The 23,582-nt window shown below is 42.8% G+C and overlaps 1 protein-coding gene and 1 pseudogene across 2 annotated transcripts in view; one reads left to right on the top strand and one right to left on the bottom strand.

Moving 5' to 3' along the window:
* Nucleotides 1–1,192: 1,192 nt before the first annotated feature.
* Nucleotides 1,193–12,190, top strand: LOC110492844 (annotated as a pseudogene).
* A 3,286-nt stretch (nt 12,191–15,476) lies between these two features.
* LOC110491481 (ETS translocation variant 4) overlaps nt 15,477–23,582 on the bottom strand; it is a 29,219-nt gene continuing 21,113 nt past the window's right edge. For both annotated transcript variants that reach the window (XM_021564963.2, XM_036946366.1), the window contains 7 exons: nt 23,546–23,582; nt 23,033–23,418; nt 20,392–20,460; nt 19,088–19,135; nt 17,758–17,930; nt 16,151–16,252; nt 15,477–15,945 (listed from right to left, as the gene is read on the bottom strand). The exon at nt 23,546–23,582 is cut by the window's right edge and continues 164 nt beyond it. In XM_021564963.2, coding sequence (XP_021420638.2) covers nt 15,718–15,945; nt 16,151–16,252; nt 17,758–17,930; nt 19,088–19,135; nt 20,392–20,460; nt 23,033–23,418; nt 23,546–23,582 — 1,043 coding nt within the window. In that variant the 3' untranslated portion in view covers nt 15,477–15,717. The remainder of the gene's footprint in view (nt 15,946–16,150; nt 16,253–17,757; nt 17,931–19,087; nt 19,136–20,391; nt 20,461–23,032; nt 23,419–23,545) is intronic.

Genomic DNA, 23,582 nt, shown 5'->3' with positions numbered 1-23,582 from the left:
TAAATTAGTTAATAGACAAATAAGAAAGATACTTCTGAACTTCTCTGCCATTAACAGCTAGTTTTCTGTTTTTCCCTCCCCACTCAGACCACTCCCAGACAGTCCTATCAAAATGATTTATTGAGAAATTGCTCTTTGCTAAGTAGCTAATTTAAAAAAAAACATTTGAAAACAATCACAGTAAGGTACTTAAAGGGATAGTTCACACAAATTACAAAACTACAAATTGGTTTGCTTGCCCTGTAAGCAGTCTATTGACAAAGGATGACAGCAATCCATACTTTTGTTTAGTTTCCCTGGCACTGTTTCCAAATGCTAACATTTTAGCAATTCAGGTACAAATCCCATTCAGGTCACAGTAGCGATATTAGCATTTTTCACGCATCATGTTCAAATCTATAACTGACGTTGTTGAGCTTTGCAATCAGGATGATTTTAACATGTTTTACCCAACTTTACCCTTTTTCTCCACCCTACTTTCACCATACCTTTCAGGCCTAACTGTTTTCATCCTGTTTAGTAGTGTGAACAACTAAATCTCTCTGTTTCCCTCTGTCAAAATCCAGACGGCTCGCTGTCCCAGACAGCCATGATGCAGAGTGCTTAGGCTAAGGAGAACCACGCTCATCAAATGGCTGAGATGGATGCATTCCTGTTGACCTCGACAAGCAAGGGCCTTGGCCACACACAAACATTGTATTAGAGATGTAGACATACAGTATGCTTTCCCACCATGTGATTTATCCCTGGGCTTCTACCTCATGCGTCCTTTCTGCCCTCTAAAAGGTAACTAACACGTAGTAAAACAAAGTCCAGTCTGATGGTTTCCACTAGTTACCACAGCCACAAAGTTTAATTTTTCTTAATTTAAGGTTAGGTTAATGCATAAGGTTAGCAGTGAGGTTAAGGTTAGAGTTAGGATTAAAAGCACATTTTAAACCTAACCTTTTTTTAAAGGTTAGGTTTAGGCATAAGGTTAGCTGTGTGGTAAAGGTTAGAGTTATGTGTAAAATCAAATTTATGAAGCTCAACTAGAGACGACCCAGTCTGAGGCACGACCGACGACGTCAGGCTTCCTCCAGTGTAGCAGCAGTAGCCCTCAGGGTTAGCAGGGCTGGAGATGGTTATCTGCTTTCCTTTAGCATCCTAACAGGCCGGATAGAGTGGCCTGCTATAGTGTGCTGTGTCCTATATGGCCCAGGGTGGTAGGAGAGGTTGTGTGGGTGGAAGGTTCCTGCCAGGGCCCTAGACCAGTCATCTGAAGGGGTGGAGGTTAAATATCATGCCAGTTCATCTCAATTAAACACACTTCCCTCTTACACAGTTGATGGAAGGCAGATTGCAGCCAACATCAGAGGCATTGGCATGATGCCAGATGGCTTCCCGGAGTGGAAGAAACATGCCTTTGGCGGTAACCAGGCCTCTTATGGCAAGAAGACAGAGCTTACCATCCTGCAGCAGAGAGAGAGAGAGCCTGCCCATCTACAAGCTAAAGGAGAAGCTCACACAAGTCAACAATAGACATTGCCATATAGAGAGAAATAAAGTTGTTTGTCAGACATTGCTTTATTTGTAAGGTTACCTGACTTCAATATTACTTCAACGGTTTAAATGATACATGGTATCCAGCTTTGGTCACCTCTCTTTTTCATTATGACAGGCTGTCCACGATAATCAGACCCTGATTGTGGTTGGAGAGACTGGCTCTGGGAAAACCACCCAGATCACCCAGTACCTGGCCGAGGCAGGCTACACCACTCGGGGGAAGATCGGCTGCACTCAGCCCCGTCGTGTGGCAGCCAGACTGGCTCTGGGAAAACCACCCAGATCACCCAGTACCTGGCCGAGGCAGGCTACACCACTCGGGGGAAGATCGGCTGCACTCCGTCTGTGCCCCGTCTGTGGCCAAGAGAGTCTCTGAAGAGTATGGTTGCTGTCTGGGCCAGGAGTTGAGTGAGCAGTTTTACCTTGGTATACCTTTTGGATTTGCTTTTAGTCAGTGACTTTGTGTATGAGGGACTTCTCACCTCTCAATTATTTTCCACACCAGGTGGACTACACCATCTGTTCTGCACCAGCCCTGAGACGATGATCAAGTAAGTACATGACATATGGTATGCTGCCGAGGGAATGTCCAATAGACCCAGACATGGGTCAGTACACCCTCGTCATGCTTGACGAGGCCCACGAGAGGACTCCATACTGACATGCTCTTTGATCTACTCAAGAAGGTGCACATGGTCTTGTTCATAACAGCAAAACAGTCTAAATATTTCCTTGACTCCTTCCATTTTGAGAATAGTATAATGAGTGGTGTGTTAATTCCTTTAAATCATCTGTCAAGAAACGCCCAGACATGATGCTGATTGTGCCCTCGTCAACACTAGATGCTCTCAAGTTAAAAATATAAAAACATGTTTTTTAAATTCTATTCATTGTTGGGAAGGGCCCATAAGTAAGCATTTCATTGTTAGTCTACACCTGTTGCTTCTGAAGCATGTGACAAATAACCTTTGATTTGACTTGAGTTTTCCCAGTACTACTTTGAGGCGCCCATCTTCACCATCCCAGGACGCACTTTCCCAGTGGAGGTGCTCTACTGCAAAGAGCCGGAGACAGACCACCTGGATACCAATCTCATCACCGTCATGCAGGTCCTCATGAGTGAGCCCCCAGGTACGGTTAAAAATGGTTACAATGCATACATCCACAATGTCTACACTTCAGCGCCTGCGATAAGATACAACCTTTATTTAACCTTTATTTATTTATTTATTTTCTTTAACCTTTCTTTAACCTTTATTTATTTAACCTTTATTTAACCTTTATTTATGTATTTATTTTCTTTAACCTTTATTTAACCATTATTTATTTAACCTTTATTTAACTAGGCAATTAAATACACATCTCCTCGTTTGAGCAATTGTACTTGGGCAGAGAGACTCCAACAAGTACCCTTCACTGTGAGAGCCACTCCAAAGCAATAAAGTCTGCCTCGCTGCTGAGTAGAACCCCCCCCCCCCCCCCCAAAAAAAAACATTCACTACCCAGCCTCTATCTCCTTCCTCTCTCTTTCTCCTCCCTTATTCAGCCCAGCGCTCTTCTAGTCTTCACCAGCCACCTCGGGGAAAAAGTTATTTTTCCATACAGAACATTGAGATTTAGTGAGGGAGCGCATAGACACGCATTTAATAAAATCTATAGTTGTGAGACTACTGTGTGTGTGTGTGTGTGTGTGATGAAAGTAACACTTTTTTCCCCTGAGATTGATAGAGCTAGAGGGAACCTATTTTATGACAAACAACTTATACAGTGCCTTGCGAAAGTATTCGGCCCCCTTGAACTTTGCGACCTTTTGCCACATTTCAGGCTTCAAACATAAAGATATAAAACTGTATTTTTTTGTGAAGAATCAACAACAAGTGGGACACAATCATGAAGTGGAACGACATTTATTGGATATTTCAAACTTTTTTAACAAATCAAAAACTGAAAAATTGGGCGTGCAAAATTATTCAGCCCCCATAAGTTAATACTTTGTAGCGCCACCTTTTGCTGTGATTACAGCTGTAAGTCGCTTGGGGTATGTCTCTATCAGTTTTGCACATCGAGAGACTGACATTTTTTCCCATTCCTCCTTGCAAAACAGCTCGAGCTCAGTGAGGTTGGATGGAGAGCATTTGTGAACAGCAGTTTTCAGTTCTTTCCACAGATTCTCGATTGGATTCAGGTCTGGACTTTGACTTGGCCATTCTAACACCTGGATATGTTTATTATTGAACCATTCCATTGTAGATTTTGCTTTATGTTTTGGATCATTGTCTTGTTGGAAGACAAATCTCCGTCCCAGTCTCAGGTCTTTTGCAGACTCCATCAGGTTTTCTTCCAGAATGGTCCTGTATTTGGCTCCATCCATCTTCCCATCAATTTTAACTATCTTCCCTGTCCCTGCTGAAGAAAAGCAGGCCCAAACCATGATGCTGCCACCACCATGTTTGACAGTGGGGATGGTGTGTTCAGCTGTGTTGCTTTTACGCCAAACATAACGTTTTGCATTGTTGCCAAAAAGTTCAATTTTGGTTTCATCTGACCAGAGCACCTTCTTCCACATGTTTGGTGTGTCTCCCAGGTGGCTTGTGGCAAACTTTAAACGACACTTTTTATGGATATCTTTAAGAAATGGCTTTCTTGCCACTCTTCCATAAAGGCCAGATTTGTGCAATATACGACTGATTGTTGTCCTATGGACAGAGTCTCCCACCTCAGCTGTAGATCTCTGCAGTTCATCCAGAGTGATCATGGGCCTCTTGGCTGCATCTCTGATCAGTCTTCTCCTTGTATGAACTGAAAGTTTAGAGGGACGGCCAGGTCTTGGTAGATTTGCAGTGGTCTGATACTCCTTCCATTTCAATATTATCGCTTGCACAGTGCTCCTTGGGATGTTTAAAGCTTGGGAAATCTTTTTGTATCCAAATCCGGCTTTAAACTTCTTCACAACAGTATCTCGGACCTGCCTGGTGTGTTCCTTGTTCTTCATGATGCTCTCTGCGCTTTTAACGGTCCTCTGAGACTATCACAGTGCAGGTGCATTTATACGGAGACTTGATTACACACAGGTGGATTGTATTTATCATCATTAGTCATTTAGGTCAACATTGGATCATTCAGAGATCATCACTGAACTTCTGGAGAGAGTTTGCTGAACTGAAAGTAAAGGGGCTGAATAATTTTGCACGCTCAATTTTTCAGTTTTTGATTTGTTAAAAAAGTTTGAAATATCCAATAAATGTCGTTCCACTTCATGATTGTGTCCCACTTGTTGTTGATTCTTCACAAAAAAATACAGTTTTATATCTTTATGTTTGAAGCCTGAAATGTGGCAAAAGGTCGCAAAGTTCAAGGGGGCCGAATACTTTCGCAAGCCACTGTATATGTCCTCTGCCATTAGCAACTGTCATTCATTTCTAGGGTCAGTGAGTTGAAATGAAATAGACTGAGAACAGAACTACCGCAATGTTACTTTTGTACCTGCCGGCGGGGCGGGAGTAACACAGCCTTGGGATGGAAGTAACAGCTGGCGAGGAGTGCACAATATCTGTCTTATCTCCATGTTTCTGCCTTGTAATGCTCGTCACTTTCAACAAATATACCATCGGACCTAATTTCATGTTTTTGTCGATTTGAATAACTAATGCTATAGGTTAGAACATCGCAATGTTACGCAAACCACAATATTTAGCCTTACAATATTAACATCGGACTAAACTGGATGACATAATAACTAAATTAACCATACTTTACTGTTCATGCATAGCCCTACCAATCAGGCACGCTCCAGCTGTCCTTGTCATGCGCTCTCCTCGTGTCTCGATAGAATGGATGTCTTTATTCTCTTCACAAACGGCAAACTCATCATGCTCGTCACATTTCCATAGCTTGACAGAAGGTAATTGGCCCCCAGAATCATAAAGATACATGTTTCTAACCACTAACCAGTCGATAAAAGCTTGTGCGAGAAGATGATCCATCAAGTCAATTGATTAAGGCATAATTCTAATGTCATATATAATTCCATATTTTTTTACATAACATTCATATTGATATTATACTAACATTATAAAAACAAGATGAAGTAGGAGAGACAATGGCGCGTGCCTAAACGTTTATTTTATTTTATTCCAGGTCATCAGTTTACATTGTTTTATTTTTGTCTCATAAAAAACATGAGCTGGCGCACACCCGGAAAAACGATTGTGTGTGGAGGTGCTGACTAACGGCGAATAAACTATAAAGGCACACACTCCATATATAAACTCCCAGCAATTTACTGGGTTAATCCCCAACGTTTGGGCATCACTGTGCCTTCTTCAGGGTAATGTCATGAATACTTGAACCAGGTTATGTAGACAAACACTGCAATTAGTGCCACCAATGACCATAGTGAGGGGTTTTGTCTCATCCATCTCTCCTATAACTCCCAAGACCAACTATTTTATTTTATGTTACCTTTGTTTAACTAGACAAGTCAGTTAAGAACAAATTATTATTTTCAATGACGGCCTAGGAACAGTGGGTTAACTGCCTGTTGAAGGGCAGAATGATAGATTTGTACCTTGTCAGCTCAGGTGTTTGAACTTGCAACCTTCCGGTTACTAGTCCAACACTCTAACCACTAGGCTACCCTGCCGCCCCAAAAAAGTTTAGGATTCGGCCATCAGTGACTCTTTCGCTCCTTCTTTGCAGGTGATGTCCCGGTGTTTCTGGCAGGTCAGGAGGAGATTGACACACCTTGAATGAACGGATGAAGTCACTGAGACCTGAAGGGCCTGAAATCATTATCCTACTGGTCTACTCCGCCCTGCCCAGCGAGATGCAGACCCGTATCTTTGACCATGCTCCCCCCTGCAGCAGAAAGGTACCAGAAGGGCCCACCCTAACACAAACCAGAACGGTCCCAAAAACACATACACACTCTTCTGCTGCCACACATGCCCGATATTGGAGGAAGGCCTAAGCCTAATAATTTTGTGATATTTGATTATGCAGGTAATAATTGTCACTAACATTGCTGAGATGTCTCTAACCACTGATGAGATGTACTATGTGGTGGACCCAGGCTTTGTGAAGAAGAATGTCTACAATTCCAAGACTGGCAGCGACCAACTAGTGGTGACCACCATATCCCAAGTAGGCTGAATAGATATATGCAGATATCATTATCATGCATGGAGAAGGAACACAATTTTATTTTTTTAATGATGAATATACTTTGTGTTTTTCCAAAGTATTAAACTGAAATCCAATCAAAATGAATCGCTATCTTTATCTTTCTCAGGCCCAAGCTAAGCAGCAGTCTGGTAGAGCAGGAAGAACTAATGCTACCGTCTGTTTACAGAGCGAGCATACAGAGATGAGGTGTTCACCAGCAATGTGCCTGAGATCCAGATAACTAACCTGTCCAGCACCATGCTGTCTCTCAAGGTACATAACACATACGAGAGCGATTTACTCCAGACACCGAACAGGCCTTCATCCCGGTCATTCGCAGGAGTAAGAGACTGATATTTCGCGGAAGGAGGATCAGGCGACGAGTGGCTAATCTGCCTTTGCCATCCGTATTATTAGCCAACGTACAATCACTGGGAAATTAATGTGACGAACTAAAAGCACGTATATCCTACAAACGGGACATTAAAAATGTAACATCTTATGTTTCGCCGAGTCGTGGCAGAACAACTACATGAATAACATACAGCTAGCAGGTTGGACACTCTATCGGCAGCATAGAACAGCAGCCTCTGGTAAGACATGGGGTGGCGGTCTGTGTATATTTGTAAACAACAGCTGGTTCACGATATCTAAGAAAGTCTCAAGGTTTTTCCCGCCTGAGGCAGAGTATCTCATGATAAGCTGTAGACCACACTATCTACCTAGAGAGTTTATCTGTATTTTTCGTAGCTGTCTACATACCACCACAGACCGATGCTGGCACTAAGACCACACTCAATGAGCTGTATACCGCCATAAGCAAACAGGAAAACGCTTATCCAGAGGCCACTCCTAGTGGCCGTGGACTTTATTGCAGGGAAACTTAAATCTGTTATACAAAATTCCACACATAGAGACGCGTTCAAAGCTCTCCCTCGTCCTCCATTTGGCAAATCTGACCATAACTCTATCTTCCTGATTCCTGCTTACAAGCAAAAATTAAAGCAGGAAGCACCAGTAACTCAGTCAATAACAAAGTGGTTAGATGAAGCAGATGCTAAACTACAGGACCCAGCTGTTCCGGATGACTGTGTGATCACGCTCTCCGCAGCCGATGTGATCAAGACCTTTAAACAGGTCAACATTCACAAGGCCGCATGGCCAGATGGATTACCAGGACGTGTACTCCGACTATGCTCTGACCAACTGGCAAGTGTTTTCACTGACATTTTCAACCTGTCCCTGTCTGAGTCTGTAATATCAAAATGTTTCAAGCAGACCACCATAGTCCCTATGCCCAAGAAAACGAAGGTAAATTACTACCGACTCATAGCACTCATGTCTGTGACCATGAAGTGCTTTGAAAGGCTGATCATGGCTTACATCAACACCATTATCCCAGAAACCCTAGACCCACTCCAATTTGCATACTGCCCCAACAGATCCACAGATGATGCAATCTCTATTGCACTCCACACTGCCCTTTCACACCTGGACAAAAGTTTGCTGATGACACAACAGCGGTAGGCCTGATCACCGACAACGATGAGACAGCCTATAGCGAGGAGGTCAGAGACCTGGCCGTGTGGTGCCAGGATAACAACCTCTCCCTCAACGGGATCAAGATAAAGGAGTTGATCGTGGAATACAGGAAAAGGAGGGGCGAGCACATCCCCATTCTCATCTAAGGGGCTGTAGTGGAGCAGGTTGAGAGCTTCAAATTCCTTGGCGTCCACATCACCAACAAACTAACATGGTCCAAGCATACCAAGACAGTCGTGAAGAGGGCACGACAAAACCTATTCCCCCTCAGGAGACTGAAAATATTTTGACATTGGTCCTCAGATCCTCAAAAAGTTCTACAGCTGCACCATCGAGAGCATCATGATGGGTTGCTGCACTGCCTGCTATTGCAACTGTTTGGCCTCCGACCGCAAGGCACTACAGAGGGTAGTGTGTACGGCCCAGTACATCACCGGGGCCAAGCTTCCTGACATCCAGGACCTCTATACCAGGAGGTGTCAGAGGAAGGCCCTGAAATTTTTCAAAGACTCCAGCCACCCTAATTACTTTAATTTCGTACTTTTATTTGGTATTTTTTTAAACTGCATTTTTGCTTAAGGCCGTGTAAGTAAGCATTTCACTGTAAGGTCTGTTGAATTCAGCGTGTGTGACAAATACAATTTCATTTGATTGACAAAGGTTTACTCGCTGGATAAAATGGAGTATGGAACAACAAGCTAACTTAAAATTGGTCAGTGACTAGTCTGAGTTCAAATTGCCTTGACCCCAACCATTATATTATAGTAATGAATGTGATTAAATATTATACACTCTTCCCCACTCCTCTCCCTCTGTCTGTCTCTTTGTTTGTGTCAGAGGGCTGAGATCCCTCTGGAGCCCATGCTGTGTAAGAAGCCGAGCATGTCCGTCCACCTGGGCTGCAGTAAGGAGATGCTCACCGTTGTGTCCATGCTGCCTGTGTAGAACGTCTTCTCCAGGCCCAAGAAACCTCCGATCATAGGTCCATAAATACAGTGTAACCATGGCTATTATTAATGTCCTCCAGGCCAGTGAGTGGTGTAAGTGAAAATCACAGAAAGAACATGCACGGTTAAAATAAATCAACTTCTGGAGCTTTACAATGGTGAAAGCTATTCAAATTAGAATAAATGTATCTGCTGTGTCTGCAACTACTATTTTGTCATAAAACATCATGTTTAATATTGTTAGCTTTCGAGTTAGCTAGCGATCAAAATTACCTGAATGTCAGCCCCACATTCTGCTAGTTTTGGCTGATAATAAATGTATTGATGCATTACTTAAATTGCCTGATGTCTCTCGAATTGGTTTCAAATGTGCACATCCCAACTTTGTTATACAGCACACATATTAGCTAATATCTACAGATGTTAGGGAGCTAGCTAGCAGAAGACAAGCTAGCATCACATTAAAATGTAACTCACTGCAGTTGGATAAAACTGTTATTTTTTGTCTCGTTGGCTAACAAAATATAATATTACTACTTGTTGACATACAGTTGAAGTCGGAAGTTTACATACACCTTAGCGAAATACAGAAGTTTACATACACTCAATTGTATTTGGTAGCATTGCCTTTAAATTGTTTAACTTGGGTCAAACGTTCCGGGTAGCCTTCCACAAACTTCCCACAATAAGTTGGGTAAATTTAGAATTTAAGCCATTTTGTAACAACTTTGGAAGTATGCTTGGGGTCATTGTCCATTTGGAAGACCCATTCGCGACCAAGCTTTAACTTCCTGACTGATGTCTTGAGATGTTGCTTCAATATATCCACATAATTTTACTCCCTCATGATGCCATCTATTTTGTGAACTGCACCAGTCCTTCCTGCAATAAAGCACCCCCCACAACATGATGCTACCACCCCCTTACTTCACGGTTGGGATGGTGTTCTTCGGGTTGCAAGCCTCCACCTTTTTCCTCCAAACATAACGATGGTCATTGTGGCCAAACAGTTCTTTTTTTGTTTCATCAGACCAGAGGACATTTCTCCAAAAAGTACAATCTTTGTCCCCATGTGCAGTTGTAAACTATAGTCAGGCTTTTTTATGGTGGTTTTGGAGCAGTGGCTTCTCCTTGCTGAGCGGCCTTTCAGGTTATGTCGATATAGGACTCGTTTTACTGTGGATATAGATATTTGTACCTGTTTCCTCCAGCATCTTCACAAGGTCCTTTGCTGTTGTTCTGGGATTGGTTTGCACTTTTCGCACCAAAGTACGTTCATCTCTTGGAAATTGCTCCCAAGGATGAACCAGACTTGTGGGGTTTTTTTCTGAGGTCTTGGCTGATTTCTTTTGATTTCCCCATGATGTCAAGCAAAGAGGCACTAAGTTTAAAGGTAGGCCTTGAAATACATCCACAGGTACACCTCCAGTTGACTCAAATGATGTCAATTAGCCTATCAAAAGCTTCAAAAGCCATGCCATCATTTTCTGGAATTTTACAAGCTGTTTAAAGGCACAGTCAACTTAGTGTATGTAAACTTCTGACCCACTGGAATTGTGATACAGTGAATTATAAGTGAAATGATCTGTTTGTAAACAATTGTTCAAAAAATTACTTGTGTCATGCACAAAGTAGATGTCCTTACCGATTTGCAAAACTATAGTTTCTTAACAAGAAATTTGTGGAGTGGTTGAAAAACTAGTTTTAATGACTCCAACATAAGTGTATGTAAACTTCTGACTTCAACTGTAGGTTAACTAGCTTACTAAAATTTGGATTGTTTTCTCTATTGAAGTGCATGGTGGAGTGTACAACTTTGCGTGCAAATGCTCAAGTCCTTGTGCACATGTACCCTCTGTAGGATTTGGATACCCTTGTGCATGGTGGGTTATTATGGGTTTACTTCCAAAATCGTCTGCTATCGTAGCTATCACATTTGTTGATGGTGGTGAATTATGGTTGAATGACTTCCCTAACTTGTCATATATTGGTGGAAGCCTCAGACCATAATGAGACAGTTGTAGCCTAATGTGATTGGTGTTGATCAGTTGATGGCCAGTCGTCGCTTTTGTCATTTTATTCTGTGCCGCCCCGGGACAAGCAGGCCCTGGCTGACCAGAAGAAGGCCACGTTCCACCAAGCCGAGGGATCCCACCTTACCCTGCTGAATGTCTATAGCTCCTGGATGGAAGAACAAGTACACCAACCCTTGGTGCTTCGAGAACTTTATCCAAACTCGCTCCTTGCGCATAGCCCTGCATTTATGTAAACAGTTTATGTAAACAGATGCTGGGCATCATGGACAGGTAGGACATTCATCATAAGAATTTTTAATTCATTCTACATCCAGTAACGTTCTCTACTGGTATTATTACTTGTGCATTTTATTAATCTTGTGACTCAAAGACACAATCTCTGGGGCCTAAATGTAACTTAATCTAATTCCCATTTATGGATTTCATAGAAAATCTATATGCCTACTTGTATCAATAATTTGGACATAGGGTGAATTATTGGCGTGTTACTTTGACCTGTGCCACGTGGAAATGCCACAGTGCTCAAACAAAAGGTAATCTGCAGTGGTTTCTTCCGGAATGCAGCTAAAAAGGAACCCTGGGAAGGCTACTGTACCCTCATTGACCAGCAGGTGGTGTAAATCCAACTCTCCAGATCTCTGTTCAACATCCAGCCTGAGTTATGAGTCTATAACCATTGGGGCTCTAAGCATAGTCACGAGCAACTTTCATACATTTTTACTGGGGCTAGTGTTGCTTCTATGTAATGGAATCCTTGTATATACCATATATGTCTTGAAAGGCACCACTGTTCCGTGTTGGCCACCCATTTTTGGAAGTAAAGAGTGTAAGTGTGTAAGTGTAACTGTGCTACTTTTTAATATATATAATCAGGGTACAGAGCTCCAGAAAGATTAAAAACATACTCTTCTATACCCTAATTTTCCCCACTCCTTTCATCCCTTTATCACAGTCTAAGGCACTGCATCTCAGTGCAAGAGGCGTCACTACAGTCCCTGGTTCGAATCCAGGCTGTATCACATCCGGCCGTGATTGGGAGTCCCAAAGGACGGCGCACAATTGGCCAAGCATTGTCCGGTTTTGGCCGGGGTAGGCCGTCATTGTTAATGAGAATTTGTTCTTAACTGACTTGCCTAGTTAAATAAAGGTTAAATATCGACAGGTTGGTGTATGAGTTGCTGCTGACAATGCATCAAACAGAAGACGCAGCAGTGCCTCGAGCCCCTCTATAACCGCTACGAAGAGCCCAACGTATAGAGAATCTTCCGCACCTTCCGCAGGAAATAGATGTGTATCCCTTTACCCTTACACACAGGCTCACACCACAGCAAGAGAGAGAGAGGGAGACAGTCATTGATTGGTTGATACATACCAGGCCATTGTTCTTCTCTGTGTTCCTTGAGTCATTTGGTTTTATGGTTCAATGTCAGTTAACTTACTCTCCTCAGATAGAAATCAAAAGTTAGTTTTACTTAAGAAGTTGAATGTGTAAATCACCTTAAAACCGAACATCAGGGATTCCCTTAAATAAATAACTATTAAGTGAATAGGAAGGGAAGGGCATGTAATCTGATCAGCCAGTGGAAGTCTGTCTGTTTTTGAGGACACAATGCACAGAGTTGGATTAGTCTAGTGATCTCATGTAAATAGTTTATATCAAGGGAAATGGATGGGACTTTGATTGTAGGTCAGCAATTGCCAGATCTGTCGTTTCATTAAGACGACGGAAATGTAATCAGACTGAAATTATGAGTGAATCCTTTACTGTAATCGCCAGTGAAATGCCTTCTTTTTTTTCCCCGAAATGACCATAAACCTCATAAAATATTGGATGGTCTCATGACTGTTGTTTTTTTCTTGTTGCTGTTATAATTAAACTGTCATGATCCGCCAGTGACATAAATGGATAGTATAAAACAGACCAGTTACAGAATTGGCCCTTGCAGAACTACCATCAAAAGTTTGCAGGTAGCTGAGCGATTAAGAGCGTTGGGCCAGTAACTGAAAGGTCGCTGGTTTGAGTCCCCGAGCCAACTAGGAGAAAAACCTTTCGATGTGCCCTTGAGCAAGGCACTTAACCCTAATTTCTCCTCCATATTTATTCATCTGGCAAATAGACACACCCCTTTTAAAAATGTCAGAGTCAAAGATAGATCTAACCCTAGGTTTTCTTCTGAGCTATCTGAGCTCATTCAGATGAGAAATCAGGACTGGGCCAAAGCAAGGGAAACTGACTCTGTAGTGGACTGGCAATCTTTCAATTGAAAAACAGATGTACTATCTCGATTAAGAAGGCTACATCAAGCTACTTTTTAAGCTCTATCTCTGACTCTGCTGGTGAGTCAATCGACTTGCTCTTCCCTCTGCCAGCCTTTAGCCGACTCGACGGTTAACCCGTCAACTTCTAGTGAAACTTTGTTTTCAATACAACAATTTACTGTCTGTGATGTGCTAGATGCCTTGCTTAAGATTGATGTGAAAATATCCACTGAAAAAAAATCTGCTGTTATGCTTGATCCATATTTGCTGCAGCTCTCTGCCCCCCCGAATTGCTGAATCATGAATCAATATTTTTTACCTGACTATTATATCTGGTTCAATCCTCAAGGTGTGGAAGGCGTCCATGTGCTCCCCATTCACCAAGGTGGTGACCTTTGTGACCTAAATAATGATTGCCCTATTTTTAAACTTTCTTGACTAGCCTAAAATATTAAAATCCTTGATTTAATTCTCATTTAAGATCTTTCTTATCTTTGAAATGTATTCTAAATGTACATCAGTCAGGTTTTAGACCAGGTCATGGCACTAATCTCTGCTGCATCTCCAGTTGTAAATGATGTGGTTAACTGTATGGATAAAAGGCAACATTGTGCTGCCCTCTTCATTGACCTGTCAAAGGCCTTGGATACTATTGATCACTCACTGCTAATTCAGAGGCTTTCCTCAATTGGCCTCGACCAGGCTGCATGTAACTGGTTTAACTGGTTCAAGTTTTAATTACTTGACGGATAGAACTCAATGTGTATCTACTGATGGTGTTAAATCAGGTTGACTGGATATTGTGAATGGTGTCACGCAGGGGTCAATTCTGGGTCCTGTGCTTTTTATTGTTTACTTGTGTCTGTAAAGAATTATAACGTGCACTTGTTTGCCGATGATACTGTTGTGTGTGCTATTACCCCCACGGTTGACCAGGCTCTATCTGAACTACAGTCTGCCTTCATCGTATTACAGAAAAACTTTGACCTGAAATTCGTGTTGAAGTGTATGTTGTTCTCTAGAGTGCATAAAAATAACTCTTGATTATTTACTTTGAATGCTTTCCATATTGATTGTGTCCCTGCTTACACATATCTGGGCATCTGGATGGCTGAAAAATGTTGATGAGTGAAGGAGCTGAGAATAAAAATGGGCTTTTATAGAAATAGGTCCTGCCTCTTGCTAAATAGTAGAAAGCAGATTATTCAGTCGACATTCCTATGGAAACATCCTCTATTATGAACGCAGCTGCCTCTTCATTAAAGTAATTTTGTACTCATGCAGTTTAGTACTCATCACTGCATTCTCTGCCAGAAAGTTGGTTGGCCCTCTTTGATGTCACGTAGGTTGATGCGTTGCTATGTTTTCATTTATAAAGCCCTTTTACAAAAAAAAGTCCCACTGTACCTAACATCCATTACTAAACATTAGACACTAATCTGAGACCCATGGTCTCAGGGCTGGTAAACTCTTGACATTCCTGTGGTCTCTACTGAGTTAGGTAAATCAGCTTTTAGTTTTCATGTACCTTATTTGTGGAACAATCTTCAAAATATTCATAAAGGCGAAATAAAAAAGTCACTCTGGATAAGAGCATATTCTAAATGACTTTAAATGTCAAATTTACATTTCAACTGATTATTTTAATTGACAAATTTTCAGGTGTCCCATTGCAGCTGGAGCGTGCTGTGTGCGCATATATTAGAAGAGGAACAGCCTGACCTTTGAGAACCTTTGTAGTAATCATGTTTCCTAGTTGACATAAGGTGTGACCACTGATACCGTCAGAAGAGGAAATGGCAGGTAGGAAATGCATGTGCTCTTTTGTCACCGACTTTGACTTCAGTTTGGTTAACTGATTTTGATGCCCATGATTTAGAAATGACTCCATACCTTGAGATAACACCCATTCTCCCCCTGTGTAGCCATTCCCATTCTGCCACAATGTTATCAGAGGAGTAAAACAACATCTTGGCACATAGAGTAGTAGTAATATTGTGTCTTTATTAAGCAATCTCTTTAACCACAGTCATGTGTATGGATTGAATAGGCCTCAGAAGTGAGAGGAATGCAGCTGTTAAAAACTCAAAAATCCCTAATGAGATTAATTCAAACAAAAACAAAAAAACACCATAGCCTTATATACAAGTGAATGGGGTGGGCATGTGCAATAGGTGGGTATTATGGGATATTACAGAGAGAATTTGGAGGGTGGGGTCGTAGCATTAGTACATGTAGCCTTTGGAGTAGGGCTGGGCGCCCATGTTTGGTGGGGCTTGTTCTTGGGGGTAGGAGGCCCCCTCGTCCATGTGGGACAGGGGCACGGTGTCCTCCTCGTTGACGTAGCGCTCAAACTCGGCCTTCAGGCCGGGCCGATGGCTGTCGGGGAAGGCCAGGGAGATGAGGGCCTCGGGCTCGCACACAAACTTGTAAACGTAGCGCTCCCCTGCCACCTGCAAACACAGAGGAAAGGGATTTCTCTGTTAGACATGTTAATTCGTTGGAGTTGTTGTTGTACTAATGCAAGTACGGAACAAATAAGCCATTTCATATAAAAACATTGCTTACAAATTGAATTGAAGGAGCCAACAAACTGATAGGCAGTCTCTCCACTCTCAGAGACATATCGGAACTGCTGAGTAAAGCCTTAGTTTGTACCTTCTGCATAATTCCCTTCTCGTAGTAATATCGCAGAGAGCGACTGAGCTTGTCGTAGTTCATGGCTGGACGGTTCTTCTGCATGCCCCACAGCCTGGCCACCTGAGAGGAGAGAGGGAACGAAAGAGGAGGGAGGGATAAGAGAAAGCAAGAGGAGGACAGGAACATAGGGAGAAGAGAGAGAGGTGGTTTTGCATCTGGGTCTGTTCAGCTCCAATGGATAGACCCTCTGCTCTTTACAGGTGAATGAACACACATTAAAGGAGACAATGTTTTTATAATCTGTCAAAGGACACTCCTATTATACTTTATTATATAGATTGAGTTTAGATGGAGTAAGGACTTTCACTCAGGAACCAATATGAATAAATTCCAAATAATTTGCCTTAGAAGGAACAACACAATTTTTCTTGCATCAGCCTGCAATGTTTTACTGCCACCACTAGGGGTCCTCAGTGACCAGTTGAAATGCTCTTCCTCTCTGAGCTAACTGACTCATCATGTCAAAAGCAGGGCGAGTCCCCACATGTGGATTCACTTCCTTTTTATGTAACCCATCACCACTTGAATGCAAACAGAGTCCCACAATGTACGCAGTGAAATAAGAGTCTGGTGCCTGGTTCTCATTGAGGCGGCGTCGTGAAATTTGTCTCAACCTTCCGTTGAACAGCCTGTTAATTCCAATACCTATGAAAAGTCTCACATCTCCAAGCGAGTGTGAAGTGAAACCACTGTGTATGAGCTTTGTGTTGTTGACAAACATTCTGGTCACTAGGAAGAGTTCAGTGTAGAAGAGGCATATTAGACTCCTGACTCGGCGGTTCAAGGGAGGTTGAAGGGAATGCTAGTGTCCCAGAGCAGACTCCTCTCTTTGATCCTGAGTGCACACTCAACCTTAATTGCTCTTGTAAAAACCTTGCAATATTAATTATTTACGTACAGCTACCAGATAATGGAAGTGTCATTGTATCAGAATGTTTTATAAATAAACGTCTTAGAAGTTTATTCAAACAGGTAAATTAATTTCTAAGTCAACAGCCCTCAACTTCAAAAGCTCCTCTCATACATTTCAGTGACTTATGGGTAATGTGATGTAAGGAGTGAATATTAGGTGATGAAGCTCTTCCTCCATTTTGTGTGTGTATCTACTGTTACGATTGGTAAATAATGCATGGAGGCTAATGGGCGCCTGGCAGTTTAGATCAGTGCATGGCCCAAGAGGGATTGTATAGAAGTAGGGAGGGGGAGGGAGGGGGAGGGAGGGGGAGGGAGGAACAATCTCAAACATTGAAACGTTATTCTCGACAATACATGATCCGCATTAAAGACCTCCTACATCTGACTGACCCAAAGCTACTTCTAATGTTTCTTAACAACGGTCAGATCCCAAATGGACGTCACGGAAACGTAACAGAAATGCTGTAGATTTAGCTAGTCTAGACCCCGGTTGTGTTAGGGTTAGGATTAGGGTTAAGGTTGGGCCTTACCCCTTCTGGCTTGATGAGTTTGAACTCTACTCCTTGCTTTTTTCAACAAAGAGCAAAGATCCCAAATGGACTTATAATATGACGTAACTGTAGGTCTAGTTACTGTAGGTTGGGCCTTACCTCCTCAGGTTCGATTAGTTTGAACTCCATGCCGCGGCCGGTCCAGGCGATGAAGTGTGCGTTGCCAGGGTCGTCCAGCAGGGCCACCAGGAACTGCCAGAGCTGCAGGGATCCCCGGCGCTGGTAGGGGGCCCCCTCACGGAACACGGTACCACCCTCCTGCTTCACCTCACCTGGAGAGGAACAGGGATGCTGCAGGTTGGACCAGGCTGGAGGCTCAGGCTGTTTGAGGAAGTATGCAGCTACCATTGACTAGGGATGGTACAATTAGTGTATAATCGTGTGACAGACAATTATAACTGCCGTAACAAAACAAAAACAATTGTGCGGTTGAGTCTGAGTCTGTTTCTGGGTAACATGGATTTTTTTTTACAACGTGATGAAACCTTGTTGCTCCTTGCTGAAATAAGCAAGGTGTTGTAGCAAACAAGTCTTTGGTTGCCTAGGCAACACCCCGCTCCGTGCAGCTGCAGCACATGTAGTCAGGAGTGGAGGAGAAAATGTGCTTCTTAATAATAAATAAATGAATCATTTGCTATTCCAATGATTATAACAGTGACCGCGCGTGGTCATTTGACTGACCATTAACCTGCAACCAAAGTTCCATGACCATCACAGCCCTACCATTGACATAGGACAGCTAAAGACAGGGATGGCAATGTGGGCAAAGCTTTTTCAACATTACTAATAGGATAATGGATGAGACAGTAATTTTGGTTGAGTCCAATCAATGGCTGTCTTGACAGGCTTAAGATACTGTAGTAACTGCAACATTGTGAGTGACAGTTGATTGGTTAATTATCTTGAGAAGCAGGGAATGGTGCCAATATATAGTTCTATGAGTGTGGGAACATGGGGACTGTCACTGTAAGTAGCTGTCACTCTAACCCGGTGTGTTTCGCCAGTTCAACCTGTGCAGGAGCCCTCAGGCTCTCCCCTCACATCAGTCACCCCACCATGGGAAACTGACTATCACCTTGCTCCCATGACACAGGAGCCCGGTCCTTACCTCAAGCACGGGAAACAAAACCCACTAACTCAGTTCCAACCAGGAGCCTGTTACGCAAAAAAAAACCTCTAAATCTTATTGTTCAGTTATACTTTATCTGATACTATTGGCAGTGATATAGTGCTGATACCGATACACGTACTTGGGAAGATTATTGTGAGCGATAGGTACTCGATCCCAAATGGTGATTGAGTGGATTCTATGTCTCTCCCATGGAGAACTGACAGTGGACACCCTCAGTGCCATCATCAATAACCATAATCTGATCTCAGTGACACCTATTGGAGTGGATTGGAGTGTGCAAGGAGTTGTAAGACTCACCTTCTAATTTCTCAGGAACGACACGGGAGTCGTTTTCAAAGAGATAGCCTGTAAGAAAAGACAGTGTTTAAAGTGGCCTTGTGTTGCTATAGCTTGTTCACCATGCCATATCTCGGATCACATTTTCACAAAATGAATGACTATATTGGGTTCATGTATCTCTTACACTTCAACAAGAATGTGTAGAGCACTTAGTGAGAAGGGGAGGATTCCTCACACTAAACATCTCGAAAGGACTCCATCTTCCCTCTTACTTTTGTTTTAATAATACTTTTGATTTGAAGTGTCTAATACTCTTGTGATTCCTAAAGGGGCACCTCAACACTGATTTGGTAAAAGGCTGAGGGATGGGTCTGGAGATATTTAACCACTCTCAAACGCATAGACAGAGCTATGGATACAAGGACTGACCATCCAAGATATCAACATTATAGTTTTGTTTTGAGACTGTACAGTGTTTGTTTACATGTAAAACAAATGTATATTTTGGGTTCTGATGGGGTACGGCAGTTAAACGAAGCTCATGAGTAGGCCGTCATTGTAGGCCGTCATTGTAGGCCGTCATTATAGGCCGTCATTGTAAATAAGAATTTGTTCTTAACTGAAGGTTAAATAAAGGTTAAATGCATTTTTTTTATGGAGGCATCTAAAAGTTATATTCTTCAAGAATCATTGGGTATATATCATTCATTTAAAAGGCTAAAATGAATGTAGCAACTGCAGCATGCCTGTTTAATAATACAATCTGTTTTGTGATTGGCTGTTCAAGAGCAATTCCTGAATTCTCACTTATTTAGGAAATTATGCTGGACAAGAACTAGAATGACCCAAAATGGTGTGACAAACAAAGGGAGTGAAGATGAGGATTGTTTTTCTTTTCTCAAGGAAAAATACTCTGGCTTTTTCCAGGAGTAATATTTATCCAGGGATTCTTGGGGCATGGGAGAGGCCAGAGCCTATGCCAATGGAAACATAGACACACCGCCGTTTAGCCAATGGAAATAAGGACACTCTGGGCTGGTTAGCCAATGACCGCAAAGCTACAGCCAGTAGCCAGGCCTCATTTAAATTAAGAATAGGAGAGGGAGATTCAGTACATGTAGTATCCCCCATCCTATCTTCAGTGCCATGAACCATTGGCACAGACTTTTGGTAATAAGGCATGCATGTAAAAAACAACAACATGATTAGGCAGTCATAATGCATTATAACACTTGTCATAAATGTCTATGTAGTATCTACGACGGGCTTATACATGCATATAACAGGTAATAATGATTTACACCAGACACATTTTTGCTTACCTTCATTGTTGTGCTGGGGGTTGGGGTACCCCTCGTTGTGGTGGTACATGGAAGGACATCGAGGCACATCTATAGGACAGAAAAACAAGCATACACCTATTGGTCAATGCAGTGAATCAAAAACAATCAGTAAAATAGTTTTCAGTGTACAGATGGATTTCCTTCCTCAGTCTATATACACTAGGCCAATATCCATGGGGAGAAAGAGCATTAATGTGCATATTTTTGTTTTAATCGCGAGGACAAAACCTTCATTTGTCCTAATATCACTTGTCTCCGACAGTATTTTTAGGCCATGAGTTAGCTCCTAGGGAGGAGCAGCAGTATAGTTTAGTGCATTGGTAGAGAATGTGAGTCTGCATTGTCAGCACTCTGTCCATCCACCTGTACACACCTCTACCTGACTCAACCATCCCACACTGCAAATGGATGGGATCTTCATACTTCTATCAATCCCGAATCAAATTCCAAATCAAATGTCCATTTCCTAAAGTTGTATTAATTGAAAACCTTGGATGTTTCCGCCTGTTGCTAATGGCTGCGCCCGGGTTGGTGACAAACTGCTCTTATCACCTACACAGTGTACAGCATGTGTGCCTGTGTGAGTGAGTGCATGAATGGCAAGAGGAGGCCAGTGTGGGTGAAAGGTGGAGCAGCTCTAGTCTCCTGCCTCGTCTGCCTCTCAGTGGTGTTTAGCCTGGTGACTCACTCCTGGAGAGTGCAGTTGCAGCGCTGTGGCTGTGATAGGATGTCACTGGGGTATATCAGACCCTCCATTCCGGGCCAGCAGACTATCACACTGTAAATAATATCACTGCCAGCCAGGGAAGCCTGCCACTGGGGAATGATGGGAAGATTTGGGACGAGAGCGCCCGGGTCAATTGTTTGCTGGCTGGTGTCGCCAGCTTTCGTAGCCATTTTGTGTCTTTCACACAACACAATGGCACACATTAGTATACTAGATGGAGATTTGAATATGAAAAAGACAACTTTATTCACAAGCCTGAACTGCATAACTGCCTTTGTGCTAGTGGTGCACTTATCTATCATTTTGGTCACATTTCAGCAGTGGTGTAAAGTACTTCAGTAAAAATACTTTAAAGTACTACTTAAGTCGTTTTTTTGGGGTATCTGTACTTTACTTTACTATTTATATTTTTGCCATACACTTTTCCTGACACCCAAAAGTACTCATTACATTTTGACAGGAAAATGGTCCAATTCACGCACTTATGAAGAAAACATCCCTGGTCATGACTACTGTCTATGATCTGGCAGATTCACTAAACACAAACGCTTTGCTTGTAAATGATGTCTGAGTGTTGAAGTGTGCCGCTGGATATCTGTAAATAAACAATACATTTTTTTTTTTATTGTGCCTCCTGGTTTGCTTAATATAAGGAATTTGAAAATATTCATACTTTTACTTTTGATACTTGAGTAAAAGTTTTAAATATACTTAAGTCATATTTTACTGGATGACTTTCACTTTTACTAGTCATTTTCTAATAAGGGATCTTTACTTTCACTCAAATATGACAATGGGGTCCTTGTGGTAGCATTTTGGAGCAGGAAAAACAGCTGCCAGCTTTTATCTGCGGCACACGTCTCAGGCAGACCCACCAGCCTCTTCAACTCCTCCTATCACTTTCAAAATATATAAACGCAGCCGGTATGATGCATTTTGCATTTTGAAAGTTATATATCTTGAAAACTTGATTGCTGATATGCATAACATTTTGGACTATATCAACAAAGGACCAATAAAACAAATACCAAAAGAGAGTTTTCCTTTAAAGGGAACAGCCAGGGCTTCGGGGCTGTGCTGCTGCACTGTGGAGGTATGGCTGCCAAGGCCCCTGGCTACCCCACCCTGTCCTCCCCCCTCCTCTCTCCCTCCACAGTCAGTGTTCAAGTTACTGCGGCCGCGCTCATTTTTCCATTATGAGTTCATCTGCCTGCAGAAAAGGGAGCCGCTGTTGCAACCCGACACCCCAGAGTGCTCCACTGGGGACTCTAGTCTTTCCAGTGCCCTCCATTTTCTCAATGAAATTCCTCTGCCTCCCTTTCGGTGAGACAAGTGTGGAGAGACGGAGCGGGGAGGGGTGTAGAGGGAAGAAACTGTATTACAGTCAAGAGTCAATACCTTTTTTTGCAAAGTGCCAGGGAGTTGAAAGGAGGAGTTTGGAGGTGGTGGTGGGGGGGGGGGGGGGCAAGGTCTGTAGCAGACATAGCGGTGTCTGCGTTTGGACATTTTGTTCTAATGTTATCCATACACACCAGGATGACGCAAAGCAACCTTTTTTTCAAAGGAACTTTTTGTAGGACAGAGAGAAAAAGCCACAAATCAATATGTGTAAGTAATATGTGTAAGTAATACGTCCTACAGAAGGTGAATATGCCTACATGAGTGATATGGGATTAGTTAGGGTATGTTTTGCAGTATTCCGTGGGTCAGTATGTTATGATTTGTTAGGGGGGAAAGACGCTCTGTGACCTCCGTGAGAGATTAGCTTCCCTCCTAAAACCATGAGTCATTCAGTCTAGATTCTTTATATTAAATGGGGGTTGCCATTCAAAACAGACTCATATTGTATCTCTGTCATTCTTCCCTTGGACCCTCAGTGTTTTAATCACTCACCAGGCTCATAGGTGTAGTCGGTTGGCTCCTGCTTTACCATCATGTGGGCAGGAGGGAACCTGTGCGGATGGTGGTGAGCGTGCGGGTGGGGTTGTTGGTGTTGGTGAGGTGGGTGAGGCCCGTGCCCTGATCCATGCCCGGGTCCTGCCATGTGGGTGGCCCTCTCGTAAAGAGGGTCCAGGTACTCTTGCTTGAAGCTCTGCTGCAGGTAGGGTAGACAGGGGTCTGAGTGCTGCCGATGATAGCCACCACCTCCACCTGGTCCTCCACCTCCTCCTCCCCCACCACCGCCTCCAGCTGGGGCAGGGTGCATGCGCTGGAAGGCCTGCCCTTGAGGGGGGAACCCCTGGGGGCACATGTCTGCTGAGGGGGGCTGATACCTGGAACTAACAGAAGGGAAAAGAGAGGTTATGAAAACTATCAGTACCGACAGAATATTATTATGTCACCAACCAAAGGCTAATCGTTTTGTGGCACAATTTTAAGTATTTCATACAGCACAGGGGTTAATACCTGGGGTTCATGGGGTAGTTGTTGTGGTTGGGCAGTG

This window comes from Oncorhynchus mykiss, chromosome 16 (assembly GCF_013265735.2).
Source record: "Oncorhynchus mykiss isolate Arlee chromosome 16, USDA_OmykA_1.1, whole genome shotgun sequence".
NCBI lineage: Eukaryota > Metazoa > Chordata > Actinopteri > Salmoniformes > Salmonidae > Oncorhynchus > Oncorhynchus mykiss.
Note: the sequence above shows the minus strand (reverse complement) of the source record. Positions and strands in the feature narration are given on the sequence as shown.